The 15025-nt window shown below is 57.5% G+C and overlaps 1 protein-coding gene across 2 annotated transcripts in view; it reads left to right on the top strand.

Annotated features, from left to right (window-relative positions):
- Sulf2 (sulfatase 2) overlaps nt 1-15025 on the top strand; it is a 48889-nt gene that overhangs the window by 25454 nt on the left and 8410 nt on the right. Inside the window, exons 3-9 of one of the 2 annotated variants that reach the window (XM_015479339.2) lie at nt 1139-1308; nt 5971-6121; nt 7247-7422; nt 8737-8865; nt 10022-10078; nt 10314-10443; nt 11429-11627. In XM_015479339.2, coding sequence (XP_015334825.1) covers nt 1139-1308; nt 5971-6121; nt 7247-7422; nt 8737-8865; nt 10022-10078; nt 10314-10443; nt 11429-11627 — 1012 coding nt within the window. The remainder of the gene's footprint in view (nt 1-1138; nt 1309-5970; nt 6122-7246; nt 7423-8736; nt 8866-10021; nt 10079-10313; nt 10444-11428; nt 11628-15025) is intronic. The other variant, XM_048810822.1, reaches the window with a different exon arrangement.

Below are 15025 nucleotides of genomic sequence, written 5' to 3'. Positions count from 1 at the left end.
CCAGGATGAGCTTTTAAAGCCCCAGCTTCTGGCCACGTTCTTACCTCCTGCCCAGGAGACAAGCTGCCGTCTGGTTTTCTGGAGACACCTCTGCAGGCCTTTGTTTGTGCTGTTCCCTGTGTCACCTCTGCATTTGAACTGTGACATTTACCCTCTTAGGAGCCAGTTGCCACCCTGCCCTCCTTTCTCTGCCTGGAAGACGTGGCAAGCCCGCTCCACCTCCAAGCCCTTGTATTTGCTGCCCCTCTGCCTGGACTCTTCCTCTAGATCAGTAATTTTCCATCCTGGCTGCCTGCTGGCGTCCTCTGGGGAACTCCGACACGTCTGGCACAGGCTAATCACATCGGAATCTCTGGGTGAGCTCAGGCATTGGTAAAGCCCCCAGGGATCCCAGCAGGCAGCAGAGTTGGAAACCCAGTGATACAGAGCTTCATACCCAGCCCTTCCGTCACTCTGTCTCACCTGAAAAGCCACCTCTTCAGAGAGGCCCCCCACTGTCCCAGCTAAATCATGTCTCCACCCCAGCTCCCAGTCACCCTTTCTTACATCTCCATATTTCCTTCAACTGTCATACCTTGTAACTACCTGGTTCTTTATTTAGACTTTTTTTCTGCTTCTGCCCCCCACCACGGGCACTCCAGGGACACAGAGATGTACCTCAGTACAGTCCTAAGGCTTCAGACTCAGGAACCATAGCTCAGGAGTCCTGGCTTCCACCTTTACCAGCTGTGTGACGTTGAACAATTCACTTAACTTCTCTGTGCCTAAATTTCCTGTTCTGAAAAGTAAGGATTGCCATCAGACCTGTTTTCTGTGACTATGTAAAACTTAAATGAGCTAAGACGAGGACACACAGGTGAGTTCTTGGCACATCACAAGTACTCAATATCTGTCACAGGGAATGACAACTTGCAGTCCCCCATGCTCCCTAACCTCATCTGTGCTTTATTTTTGGCCACTGAGCTTCACGCCATCCTGTGAATTTTGCTTCTCGGTTGTCTCTCTGCCCCAGCAGCAGCTGGACCAGGGCAGGGACAGTGTGTCCTGTTCACTGCTGGGTCCCCGAAGTGTGGCAGGGTGCCTGGCCGAGCACTCAGCACAGTGCCTGTCCCTCACCTGTTGTCCTGTCTGTCCCCAGGATTACCTCACAGACCTCATCACCAACGACAGCGTGAGCTTCTTCCGCACGTCCAAGAAGATGTACCCACACAGGCCGGTGCTAATGGTCATCAGCCACGCAGCCCCCCACGGCCCTGAGGACTCGGCCCCCCAGTACTCACGCCTCTTCCCCAATGCGTCCCAGCACATGTAAGCCTCAGCCCCTGCAGGAGCCACCGGGTAGCACAAAGGTGGGCGGGCCAGGCTCTGGGGACAGTAGTATGGCAGCAGTGACACAGCTGCCGCTTTAAGTGTCCTGGCTAAAGAACCCAGGAACACGCTGCTTGTGGGTGGTGACAGTGGGATCCCAACCCGGCCAGCGAGGCCACAGGCGAGAGTAGGGCAGTTCTTAACTCGGATCCCCGTCATCGTCACACTGCGTGTGAGGCCTGAGGACGAGACGTGCTGGGTGGTTTCCTGTGCACTCCTGGGCGTTTTATTTCCTGCATTTAAAACACGCTTCTGAGGGGTCAGACCTGGGCCCACCTAGGTCACAGCCAGTCCCTTGGTACTCAGTGACCTGGTGCTGCTGCTGCTGCCACCACACAACTAATCACCGAGACATTTATCAGGTGGAGTGGCAGGCGCTCGCGACCTCACTGTGTCCGTGTGTCGGGCACCTGGGAGATGTGTGTCTGAAGTCCGGGTCTCCCGGGCTAGAGGTCACCACCAGGTGTCACCGGGGCTATAGTTACCTGGCACTTACCTGGGACGCGCCCACCGAGCCGGTTCTGGCCACGTGGGCCCCTCAGAGGAAGCCGAACGTCCTCCCAACATGGTAGCTGGTTTTCTAGACAAAACCATCATGGAGAGACAGGCCAAGTGAAGGAAGCCACCGCCTTCTGTAATCTCCCAGGGACACGCCGTCACTCTGCTGTGGTCACCTGTGTGACACGGCTCTTCCTTGAGGCAGCCTGGCGCCCCACTTTAGAGATGGGGAAACCGAGGCACAGGGAGGCGAGGGAACAGGGATCTGAGGTCACCCGTCTGCTAAACGGCAGAGCAGGGTTCAAATCCAGCCCCACCCAAGCTTCCCATCTCCCTGCCTGCCCCCAAGTCCTCCTCCATCCAGCTGACTGGCATGTCTTTCTAGAAAGTTCTCTGGCTTCTCTCTGCCTCCCGCCACCTCCTGTTTAGGAACAGTACTCTGCAGTCCTTGCTGTGACATTCCAGGGCGACAAGGACAGGGCGGCTTGGAATCTGAGTGTCCAGGTGTTTGATTTTCATGACAGTCAGACACACTGCCCTCCTCGGCCCCTGGCTGTGATCACCTCTGAGCGCACTGGAGAGGCTGGGAGGAGGGCGGTGGGTAACCTGCTGAGCCCTGGTCTTTGGGGAGGGGAGTTGACAGAAGAAGACCAGCTGAGATCTGGTGAGTGCTCGCCCCCAGCTGGAGCTTGGCCTCTGCACATCTGGCTGCCCAGGTCCCACACACCCTGCCACCCAGGACCAGGTCCCCCAGCCCCACCTGCCCGTGGCTTCTGTGGCCAGCTTGTCCCATTGAGAAGGTGGGACGCGTCCCTGCAGCCGCGGAGGTGCTGGCTGCTCCCAGGCGGCCCAGGTTGCTGGGAGGGGTTCGCGTGGCCTGCTCCTTTATTGAGTTGAAAATTCCAGAAGTTGAGAATGAGCAGCGCCCTCTGTTGGAGCAGAGAACCCCCAGCACCCCATCAGAGGTGCATTTGGAAGGCTCTTTTGGCTCTGGGGTGTGATCATTTCCAAAACAAAACCAAAAACAGAAAGTCTCACAGCTGGGTGTTCAACCTTGGGTGGAGGGGGACCAGAGACAGTCCTGCCTGGGCCGCGGGGCAGCTCTTTCCACCTGAGTCTCCACACCCCAGCCCCCCGCAGGTCTGCCTCGTCCCTGTTCCTGGGGCAGGCTGTGCGGGTTCTGTCCCTGTCGCCTCCACTCCACCAGCCCAGGGCCCCAGTCACCATCCCTACGCCACACACACACAACACACACCAACACGTTCAAACATAGACACAGAAACACGCATGCTGACCCACCAGTGCATGCGAGTACACACACATGTGCAGATGCCACACACACAAATACGTACCAAGACGTGCAGACACACACAAAGACACAGATAAACACATACAGACACGCTGATAGAAACAGTGTACACGGACACACAGACACAGCCACCAAAGCACAGGCGTGCAGACACACTCAGATACACACACGAACAGGCAAACCTACAGATGCCCAACACCAGACACACAGACCCACACCCAGCAGCCCTTGGCCTCCTCCTGAGCTGTGGCCTCCCACGGGGCTCGGGCTGCCCTTTCCAACCCCAGGGGTGGCCAGGTTGAGATGACCAGGTGTTGGGCCTCCAGACACAGGGCACGAGGGGCCAGGTGCAGAGGTTGTGAGGGTGAAGTCACCCTTCTCTGCACCCCCCAAAAAGCAAGGGATGTCCTTTGGGTTCTTTAGGGGACACCCAGCGTTCCTGGGATGCTTTCTACAGGCCCCTGGGGCCATGTGGAGCCCAGCTTGATGCAGGTGGCCAGCAGCTGGCTGGGCCCCACATGGGGCCTGGCTCTGCAGCCTCTGGCCTCAGAATCCTCCCCAAGAGTCCCCCGCTGCAGACCCTCCAGGGCAGGCTCCAGCCTAGCCCCCAGCGACTCGGGGGTGGTGGCTGAGGACGGCACCCTGGAGCGTGGCCCCTTGGCCTGCGGGTGGTCTTCCCACAGGCCACAGCTCTCTGAGGGAGGCTGTGGGCCCCACCCCAGGACCCCCCACCTCTCATCTGCTCAGCCCGGGAGGGGGCCTTGTTCTGGAAGTGTTCTACCCGGGGTCAGGCCAGCCTACAGGGGACAGCAGCTTCTCACAATCAGAGGAAGATGGGGAGAGAGGATTTAGCGATCAGCCAGCGGGGTCCAGGCGGGTCGGGGCTGGGGACCTCCTCCGCTGGGCGCTTAGCAACAGTCTCCATGGCTGTCAGGAGCGCTGAGCGGCAGCGTTTCTACCCGAGCCCATTTGGAGATGGTCCTGAGATGTGGCAGGTGGGGGACGGAGGGCGCGCCCCGCTCCTGCAGCCCCTCCTCTCCTGCGCTGTCCTCTCCGCCTGTGTCAGCTCTGACTGGGGTGGGGTGGGGTCAGGGGACCCAGGAGGGGGTTTGAGCAGACGGCCTCCCGGCTATGGCGTGCCCCACCAGGACGCCCGAGCTGAGGTGACAGGAGGCGCTCTGGGTTGGGGTGGAATATGTCACCATCTAGAAGGTGTTGAGGCCCTGAGCCGAGTTGACCTGTGTGCCTTTGCCACCTGACCCTCCACAGGAGTGTCCCGGGGAAGTTCAGCCCCAGCACCTAGGATGTGGGGACTCACAGGCCCCAGGGCCAGGGCGGCTTTGGTCACAGGTGGCAGCAGAGGCCATTTCAGCTGCTGGGCTTTCCAGCAAGTTAGCTTTCCTCCCTGGGCCCAGTGCCCTCATTTGTCACCCGTGGAAAATGAAGACAGCACCCGCTCCTAAAACTGTGTATGAAGGTGATGACAGAAGGTGGCTTCAGACCGTGCCTAGCCTGCGGTCACAGCCCGGTGAAGGTTCATTTGTCATCAGTAGTCACAGTTGGCCACACAGCAGAAGGCCCAGGACTCCCCACTCACTCGGGGGGGAGCCCGGGCAGGTCCTGAACCTCTCGGACCCTGTTTCCTCTTTAGTAAATGGGAGATTGAACCACAATTGGAAGACTAATTGTGACAGTTGTCAGTGGTGTGTCCAGATGTGGACATTTGGGTACCAGCCTCACATAACTGTATGTACTTAATTTCTAAATCAGTTTCCTATTTTTTTAAACCAAAATCTAATGCAAAAGAATATTTTGTAGCCGGGTGTAGTGGCACACACCTGTAATCCCAGCAACTCGGGAGGCTGAGGCAGGAGGATTGCAAGCTCAAAGCCAGACTCGGCAAAAGCGAGGCCCTAAGCAGCTCAGTAAGACCCTGTCTCTAAATAAAATACAAAATAGGGCTGGGGATGTGGCTCAGTGGTTGAGTCACCCTGAGTTCAATCCCTGGTACAAAAAAAAATTGTTTTTTGTAGATTTTGTAGTTCCACTTTGCCACAGTGACTGCCACTTGCCATCCCTTGAAGGTGGCTAAAAGAACATCCAGCACACGCACAGCAACAGGGCTCAATCAGAGTCAGCTGCTGGGATCTGCTAGAAGCTCTGAACTGAAGCCTCTTTGGATTTTTTGTTTGTTTGTTTGTTTTCCTAAAATATTTATTTCTTAGATTTAGGTGGACACAATATCTTCATTTTACGTTTATGTGGTGCTGAGGATCGAACCCAGTGCCTTGTGCGTGCTAGGCGAGCACTCTACCACTGAGCCACAACTTCAGCCCCTGTTTGTTTTTTAAGTCAGGGTCTCATAAGTTGCTTAGGGCCTTGCTAAATTGCTGAGACTGGCCTCAAACTTGAATCCTCCTGTCTCAGCCGTCCAAGGGGCTGGGGTTACAGGTCTGCGCTACTGTGCCTGGCTACCTTTTCATTCTTTTAAAAGGAGAGGAGCAAACACCAAACAAGAGGCAAAGAAAAACTAGCTCCAAGTTGAGACTTTGGCCTGAGAGACAAAAGGGGCCTGTGTTTCGCAGTTCTGGCTCAAGGTGACTTAACGCTGGGCCTCCCAGAGGCGCCCCTCTCATGCGGAGGAGGCCAGGACGGTGATCAGCAGAGCCCCCGACCTGCCGGTGTTCACGTGCCCCCAAGTGGAGCAGGCAGCCCCCCACACCGGGTGGGGCACACCCAAGGCGACTCTGGGGCCTGGGCCAGGGGCCTGACGCTGTCTGTCTGTCTGCCCCCAGCACGCCGAGCTACAACTACGCACCCAACCCAGACAAGCACTGGATCATGCGCTACACGGGGCCCATGAAGCCCATCCACATGGAGTTCACCAACATGCTGCAGCGCAAACGCCTCCAGACCCTCATGTCTGTGGACGACTCCATGGAGACGGTAGGCCTCCCGCCAGGTGTGGCCTGACCCCCAGCCACGCCAGGGCTGGGCCCTCCCTGCCCTTCAGGGTTCTCTTGAAGGTCACTAGACAGAGGGGACCAGAAGCCAAAGGCAGAGTGCGAGGCACTGCCTAGACTAGGAAGAGGGCTTGGAGCCACCCAGACGCCAGCTCCGCTTTCCTGAGACTTGAACCTGGGCTCTGGGCTCTGGGGCTACTTTTTTCTTTCTTTACTTTTTGTTTTGTTTTTCCTGACATTGCATTTTTACCAGCTTTGAGATGTAACTCACATGCCATTCAATTCACCCAACTAAAGGGTATAATTCAGTGGTTTAGGACATTTGCACTACTCCAAGAAGAAACCCCGTTGTGACCCTCTGCCATCTCCCCCCAGCCCCTACCACCACGCCCAGCGCCCGCTAAGCCCTATCTCTGTGGCCTTGGTGTTCTGGACACCTGGTGTAAATGGAGTCACTGTCCCTGGGCTTGCGTGCCTGGCTTCTTCACTTCAGGTCTGCGAGGCGCCCGGGGTCTGGCCTGTTAGAATTCATTGTTTTGTTGTTTTTTCTTGCTGAATCTCGGGCTGTGTGGGTGTGTGTCTCACATTTTGTTTATCTGTGGCTCTTTAAGTTAAATACAATAAAATGTAAGTTCCCCGGTCACACGGGCCACCGTCAGTGTGCTCAGCCCTGTCAGCAAGCAGCCACACCACCGGGGACCGTTCAGATCTGTGGCTGCCATCACCACAGCCTCAGCTGGACAGCCCTAGACCCTGCTGTGGGCCACGTCCGGCCCCTCCCACTCATTCATTCATTCATTCAGGAGCACATGTTGCAGGTCAGGGTTCATGAGATACAGCAGGTAGGGGACAAATGTCCGTCTCTGCCCCAGTAAGCGGCCAGAGCATACAGGGGGTCAGCAGGCCCAAGTTAAGGAAGAGACAGAGTGGGGCGTGCTGGAGGACCAGGGGGCGGGGCTGCAGTTATCAATGGGACAGTCCCAGGGGCCTGGCTTATGTGACCTGAAGCAGGAGAGGAAAGGGGCCTGGGATCTCCAGCACCTTGTCACCCTGGGCCAGGGCAGCCAGGCACAGGGCCCCACTCCTCAGCTCCTGTCCTGTGTCACAGATCTACAACATGCTCGTGGAGACGGGCGAGCTGGACAACACCTACATCCTGTACACCGCTGACCATGGCTACCACATCGGCCAGTTCGGCCTGGTCAAGGGGAAGTCCATGCCGTACGAGTTTGATATCAGGGTCCCGTTCTACGTGAGAGGCCCCAATGTGGAAGCTGGCTCCCTGTAAGTGCATCAGCCCACGGCCCCAGGTCCCGGGGCCTCCGGGATTAGCTCAGAGCTTACAGCCACGCGGCCAAAGCCAGAGCCGCACCCCTGGTGGCATGGACAGCTCAACCCCGTCCAGCTCCTGGTGGCTGGCATATCTACCACCTGTGGCCACAGCTGTCTCCAGCTCCGTCCCCAGCCTTCAGGCCCACCTCCTGTGGCTTCAGCCATTTCCTCGGCCTCACCACCAGACCCTGGACACACTTGGTGACCTGTCCAGTACTCACCCAGCATGGGTCTGGGGAAGAGAAGGGGCAAAGATGACTGAAGCCCCAGGCCCCAGACCTGCCTCCCATCCTCGGAGAACCAGGTGGGAGGGAGAAGGCATCCTCCGTTCACTCAGCAGGACTGGCCCTGTGCCAGGCACAGCCCTGAAGCCACTTGCCCCCGGGCAGGAACACCATGGTGGAAACAGGATGGAGAAATGGGGCACATGGGGATTAGATCTCAGTGGGCCTCTGGGAAGGAGCTCACACCCGGCCTCTGTGCTCAGAACAGGGGCCACCTGCACAGCTGCCCGAAGCAGCACGTGTCCTACCCGCCACACTGCGGTCAGACGTCTGGGCCCCGCTTCCTGGCAGGGCCTCTGATTGGGCTCGTGGGGTTGGACGAGTGCAGTGTGGAGGACGCGGCCCACATAGCCTGCCACCCTGGCTGTGCCCAGGGGTCCTCGCTGGGGCAGAATTATGACATCTTTGCTTCTTCAAAGCAAGCATGGGGCGAGCGGGAGACAGAGCAAGATGGCTAGACAGAGTTGAAGACCCGCACCTAACCATAAGGGTGACAGCCGGACCCCACCGCTGGTTAGCAGCAAGTCCAGGCTGGGCCACACTCAAGTGGCCGATGGCTAAGATGGAGCCCAGGGTTGTGCCCTGGGGGCAGTTGGGGTCTGTCACAGGCCTCCTTAGTAATAGTTGAGCAAAGACCTACAGGGTGAGGGGTGGGGAGGAAGAAGGTTCTGGAGGGGAATAGCAAGGACTTGGCTGGGCTCGGAGGTGGGGTTGGCTCGGCCTCTGCCTGGAGGCCCAGGGCAGGACCCCGGCTTTGGGGTGGCTCCTAAAGTGAGAGGGGAGGGGCAGGAGGCGGGCTGCCAGCCCACAGCACTCTGCTGCATCAGGAGGCACTGAAGGGAAATGGGGGGGGGCGCTGAATCTGGGGAGACACTGAGGTTAAAGCAGCACAAATGCCTCAAACCCTCCACCCCTGTCCCTGTCCCAAGTGAGGCAGGTACCAGTGACCAGGTGGTGAGTCCCCACTCTCCCTTTCCCCCAGGAACCCTCACATTGTCCTCAACATTGACCTGGCCCCCACCATCCTGGATATCGCTGGCCTGGACATCCCCACGGACATGGATGGGAAGTCCATCCTCAAGTTGCTGGACACAGAACGGCCAGTGAATCGGTGAGGAGGGGAAGGGGTGCTGGGCTCCCCAGCCTGTATGGGCATCTCCCAAGAGTCAGGAGCTGGGGGTCCCTCCATGCTGACCACTGACCTGCTAAGGGACAGAAGGATGCTCCCTCTCCAAGATCCCATCTTCCCATCTGGAGCTCAGGACCCTCCCAGAACTAAAATTAAACAAATTAAACATCACAAGAGTTAGCTCTAATTGAGGGACTGTTGCCTACCAGGCCTCCTCTAAGTACTCTGCAGGGGATTATTTCGTTTTGGTCCTCACAGTTACCCAGCGAGGCGGCATCCCCATCTTAACCCTCTGGGAATTTGAAGCCCAGGGAAGTTGAGTTGGCTTGTCAGCAAGTCTGGATGCAACTCCTGGAATGCAGGTTCCCCCTGGCAGTGCTCTGTGGCTTAATGACAGATATTGCCAGAGGACATGTTCCCAGGTGTCCTGGGAGACTTAAGGGAACGGCAATGGTGGGCGAATCAGGGCAGGGACAGAGGAGAGCAAGGGCGACATCTAGTGGCCAGCCCTGGAAGTACCAGCACGTTACTGGCCTGGAGGCTCTATTTCACCTTGGGCTTCCTCAGTGACCTCCCACTGGGTCCAGTCCTGAGGGACACTGTCCTCTGCTGCCCTGAGGGGACCACTTCCACTTAGCCTCCTCCCTCTGACGAGGAGCCGAAGCAGCTGTATAAGGTGGACATGCCTGGAGGGCGGGGACACTGGCAAGCCAGACACCTGGGGTCAAGTTGCAGGGGGAAACATCATCTCTGGGCCTCAGTGTACCCACCTAGGAATGGAAAAGACCCATCTCAAGTGGAGCAAAGAAGCCCCCACCCCAGACAACGTAATTAGCCTGCTGTCCAGAGCCCACTAGAGAGCCGTGCCTCCCGGCATGGGGGAGCTGGACTCCTGGAACAGGAGTGCATCACAGGCTGAGTAGGACTCTGACCCGGGCTGCGGCTGCACAGCCCATCATGGAGAAGCAGCGGCTCTGCCCAGAGGAGGATCCGGGCCAGCTGGGCCATTTGCCCTGTCCAGCCTGGGGTCTGGACTGACCGTGGACAAGGCTGGCCTCAAGCCACCTCCCCTGCCCTGGGGAATGGGAGGGCATGGGAGGTCCCGCTGGTAAGAAGCTGGAGAGTGCTCTTTTTCCAGGTTTCACTTGAAAAAGAAGATGAGGGTCTGGCGGGACTCCTTCCTGGTGGAGAGGGGGTGAGTGCTGGGGCTGGGAGAGGGACCAGCAGGCTCCTGCCACCCACACCTCACAGCCAGGCCAGGAGGGAGGAGGGCGTTTGTTAATTTATTGTCAACTCGTGCCAACTGGGACGTTTCTTATATAGTTCCAATTTCTTAAGTCTCTTAAAAATTAGCAGCTCTGGTCAGCAGGTCCCACATCCTCCATGGCAAAGGTGACCCAGAGCTGAAGCCAGGCCCATGTCCCCCACAGGAAACTGCTGCACAAGAGGGAAAGCGGCAAGGTGGATGCCCAGGAGGAGAACTTCCTGCCCAAGTATCAGCGCGTGAAGGACCTGTGTCAGCGCGCGGAGTACCAGACGGCCTGTGAGCAGCTGGGGCAGGTGAGCAGCAAGGCCACCCCTGTCCTGTCCAGCCACAGCCTGGGCTGCAGCCTGCGCCTGCGTGGGCCTCTGGGCCGGCGAGGCCAGCCCCCAAAGTGTGGTCTCCTGGTGCTGCGACCCCCAGTCCTGTCGGGTGTGCACTGGGAGCCTGCAGAAGGCAGCCCCTGTCCGGGCAGCTCTGACCCATGTCAGAAGAATGGTGACCCCTGGGTCCATGCCAAGGCCATTTGCACAAAGGTCCCAGCAGGCAGCCAGGGGATTAAACAGCTTCTTTTCACGGTGTTCACTTTTATGGTGTCCTCTTTGTGGCTGGGTTTCCATTTATAGGAGCCATAGGAAATAGCCTTTTTAAAAAAATTAAGGTTAAAAACTTGAATTAACCACAAGAGAAATATTAAGAAACTAGTCGTATTCAGAAAGAGCAAACACAGCTGATTTCAAGGGAGCCTAAACTGGGATTTTTTCAAGACTGAGGAGGCCGAGGTGGACTCTGAAGCCTCAGAGGAGTGACCCCAGGCAGAGGCCTGGAGGGTGGCGATGCTCCCCAGCTGCTCCAGCCTGAAGAGCTGGAGAACAGCAGCCCAGGCCACAGGAGGGTGGATGGGGGAGGGGCCGCTGCCAGACCATGCAGGATGGGGAGCTGGCACCTTCCTGGAAAGGCGGCAGGGGCTCTGGGGAGACTTTAAGTAGAAGAGTGACACGCTCCAACTTGCCCTTTAAAAAGAAAGCTGTAGCCGCCAGGTGAGCACGGTTCTGAGGAGTGGGGAGGAGGGGAGGCAGGGAGTGGAGGCTGCAGCAGCATCTTGCTCGGGCTGATGAGACCTGCAGCCGTGGCACAGGCCCTGCAGGAGGCAGGGGAGACCTGGGAACGCCTGGGCACAGGAGGGAGAGGGAGCCCCCCAGGGCAGACGAACCATGTGGGAAAGGTGCGTTTGGTGAGCGGGGTGGCCCAGACCCTGCACCTGAGGCCCTGCTGCGTCTGCAGAAATGGCAGTGTGTGGAGGACGCCTCGGGGAAGCTGAAGCTACACAAGTGCAAGGGCCCGGTGCGGCCTGGTGGCAGCGGCAGAGCCCTCTCCAACCTCGTCCCTAAGTACTACGGGCAGGGCGGCGAGGCCTGCACCTGTGACAGCAGGGACTACAAGCTGAGCCTGGCAGGACGAAGGAAAAAGCTCTTCAAGAAGAGTAAGTGTGGGTCCCGGCAGGAGGGGCGGGAAAGTCCTGGGGAGCCCCACACAGACAGTACTTTGGCTCCAGAGCCAGGTGTCATTCTAGGAGTCCAGGGCACAGCCAAACCCCTCATGAGCCGCCCATCCAAGTGGGGAGAGCAGCCACAGGACCCCTGCACGGCATGAGAGGTGCCAGGAAGAGCTGGGCACAGAGAGGAAACCCAGGCCAGAGGGCAGTAGAGAGCACTGAGTTGGGGCACCTCATCAGTACTGAAGGCCGGAGCCTCTGTTCCCGAGGGTTCTGGGCAGAGGGGACAGATCAGATTTGTGTTTTCCAAGGGTCCCTCCAGCTGCCACTTCAGTCAGCTGCCAAGAGGCAAGAGAAGCAGAGCCTGGCAGAACTGTTGGCAGCCAGGGTGGAGAGGGCTGGGCCATGGTGTCCAGAAAGGAAGTGACCGTGTTCTGGATGGGATCTGAGGGGCAGCCACAGGACAGGCTAAGACAGCCGATGCTCACCATTCAGAGCCCACATCTGCAAACTCAACACCGCCCTCAAATGCACCCGTAGCTCCAAAATCCACCTCAAGGCACTTTCAAGGTCATTCTTGATCTTGAAATGTGGATGTCTTAAGTTGCCTGACCCATGGCCCCTGCCGAGGATGGGAACCCCTGAAACACTCCCTGCTGCCTGGTGGACAGATGAGTGTCCTTTTTACTGCCAGGCATTTCATATTTGGGGCTGTTGGGGGCAACTGCAGTTTAAATGTCCGAGTTCTATGCTGAGGTGCTGGCTGGGCTCGCTAAGAGCAAGAAGCCCATCTCATGGAGGGAATGTGGGGTCAGAGGGGCGTCCCTCGGGCGGGAGCTGTAGCGTGGGGCCTGAGTGGCCCGTGGACCAGAGCCCGTGTGGAACGAGGTGTCTTCACAGTGACGCACACGCCAGCCGGGTTCTGTATTGGTCACTTAATGAAGATACCACCCAGAGGCTCACAGGAGCCTGACCCTGGGCTTCCTCAGGACAGGGTTCCATTTTTGCTAATTCAATGTTTGCGGTGACTTCACTGGGACATAAGTATTGGGAATAATGAGGTGGGAACCCAGGGCAAGTGAAGGGCAGCTCAGTCCCCCTCATAAAACAAGAGGAAGATCCCGCCTGCCCTTCAAGGGGAATGAAACCGTGCTTTGAAAGCAACTCTCGGGCTCCCGGGGCCTGGTCAGCTGGCTAGCCGTGTCCCCCTCCAGAGTGGGGCAGTCGCCCTGCAGCCCACTTCTCTGGTCCCCCTGACCCAGAGACAGCCAAAGCCTAGAGATTTGGCTCTGTTTATTATGGATTGTGGCAAAATACACATAAAGTTCACCATCTTAGACATTTAAACAGGCGTGTTCAGTAGTGCGTGTTGGAACAGGGTCAAGTGCATCTCCACTTCGCACAACCCGCTCCAGGGCTTTGTGTTTTGGAAAACTAAACTGTGTGCCCGTCCGCGGCAGCCACCCTTCTGCTGCCTTTCCTCTGTGTGTATGACTGTCTGGGGACCTCACAGAAGTGGAATCATAAGGTATTAGCCTTTTTGTCACTTGACACGATGCCCTTAAGGGCTGTCCACATGGCAGTGTCGGAAATCCCTTCTTAAGGCTAGGATACTGCTCAGTAGCCCACTTAGAGACGTGGGTCCAGAGGCAGGCACAGCGGCCACCTCCCAGGCTCCCTGGACTACCCCCCGGCAGCGCACACCTACCTCATGCAGCAGACAGCTGTCTCCATCGGACCCGCTCCTGCCTCGAGGCTGCCCAGTTACGGCTCCAGGTCTATACCCTCACAAGCCGATGAGTAACTGCTAAGCTATTTTGTTTTTCAACTGAGTATGACTGGCTTCCGGATTCAATTATGCAGCATCCTCAGCATCCAGTGGCTTCAGGACATGACACAGTCAACAATAATCCCCGAATAATGCAAGAACTCACAGCTCAATTAGGCTCCCCCAGCCCTGCCTATTAGTGCAGGAAAGAAAAATGCAACTCAATAGCTGAGACTTGGCTCAGCCATGGTGTACTGAGTCCTCACCTGAGGGCCGGGGAACAGCACAGGGTGAGCTCCCCTTCTGATGGATGGGAAAGACAGACTACAGGGCTGATTGGTGGGGACTCCAGCGCCTCTGAAGGGTCTGCCAACAAGACACTCTGTCTCTCCTCTCTGAGCAGCCAGCATAGAGCAGGCTCAACTGGAGGCAACCAGTCCCCCAGGAGACACTTGGTAATGCCTAGGGACAGTTGGGAGCAACAGGATGCTCCTGGAACCTAGGGATAGAGGCCTGGGATATGCCTAACCACCTAGGACGGTCCACCCAGCAGTCAACAGTGCCAAGGTCGAGGAGCCCTGGCCCAGCAGGATTGCAGCTATGGTATGGGGAGGCCAGGCAGAGCCAGCAGCCAATCCAGAACCAGGAGACACCAGGAACAGAAGAGGAGCTGTCTGGGATGGGCCCAGGAGGCCAGCTTTATACACTCCTACCCAATCTGCAAGCCTGCCATGTTGACGAGAGGTCGCCGACTCAGATCCCACAGAGGAGACAAGACTGAAGTTAACAGCGAAGGTCACTTAGGCTTGAAGGAAAGGCAGCCGCAGAGTGACCAGGTGGAATGTGGTAGCAGATCCACAAAGGGTGGCCGGCTGACATTCAAGTGAGCACAGAGCAAGCCCTGTAGGTAAGGGAAGGCCAAGTACAGAAGTCCTATGGTCAGAAAGATCTTGGTGGGTCAGCCACAGAGAGGTGTGGCCTGGGGGTGGGGGTGAGCATGGTTTTGACTTTGGGCAAGGCTATGATAACTGTCAAGTCCCCAACCCCTAGAGCAGCTATCAATGCCAGTTCACACGGTACTGGAGAATTTGCCAGCACTGCTCCATGCCACCCTCCTCAACCTGTGACACCCTATGAGAACCCAGCTGCCTGGAAGTGAAGTGACTCAGCACTTGAGCCAAAGGTCCCGGCCAAGGGCTTATGAGGTCCCATCCCACCCTGTGTACCAAGAAGGTGCCTCTGGGGCCCAGAAACCAAGTCAGCAAAAGTGGTGAGGTGGGCAGAGGGTATGGCTTCTGTGCTGGGAAAGGGTCTTTCCCAACAAGAACCCTCTACAGAGAGCTGAGGGTCACTCACAGCCTACTGTCCCCATCTCAGTTGGTCGGCTCTGTCATTGCAGGGAGCATCTATTTTCTAATGAAGTCATATTCACGACAACAGGTTCAGGGCCACGCTGGTGGTTCAGGGACCCCTGGGCTTAAATCTGGGAGACAGACGGGGGAAAGATCCAGAGCAGCTAACTCCTGAGGCAGGTGCGATGAAGGAACACAGGAGGTCGGGGATGGCCTCCGAGCTCAGCGCTGTGCACTAGGGGAGGGTCGCGCGGGTCTCTTATACA

This window comes from Marmota marmota, unplaced genomic scaffold, assembly GCF_001458135.2.
Source record: "Marmota marmota marmota unplaced genomic scaffold, marMar, whole genome shotgun sequence".
NCBI classification, from domain to species: Eukaryota; Metazoa; Chordata; class Mammalia; order Rodentia; family Sciuridae; genus Marmota; species Marmota marmota.
Note: the sequence above shows the minus strand (reverse complement) of the source record. Positions and strands in the feature narration are given on the sequence as shown.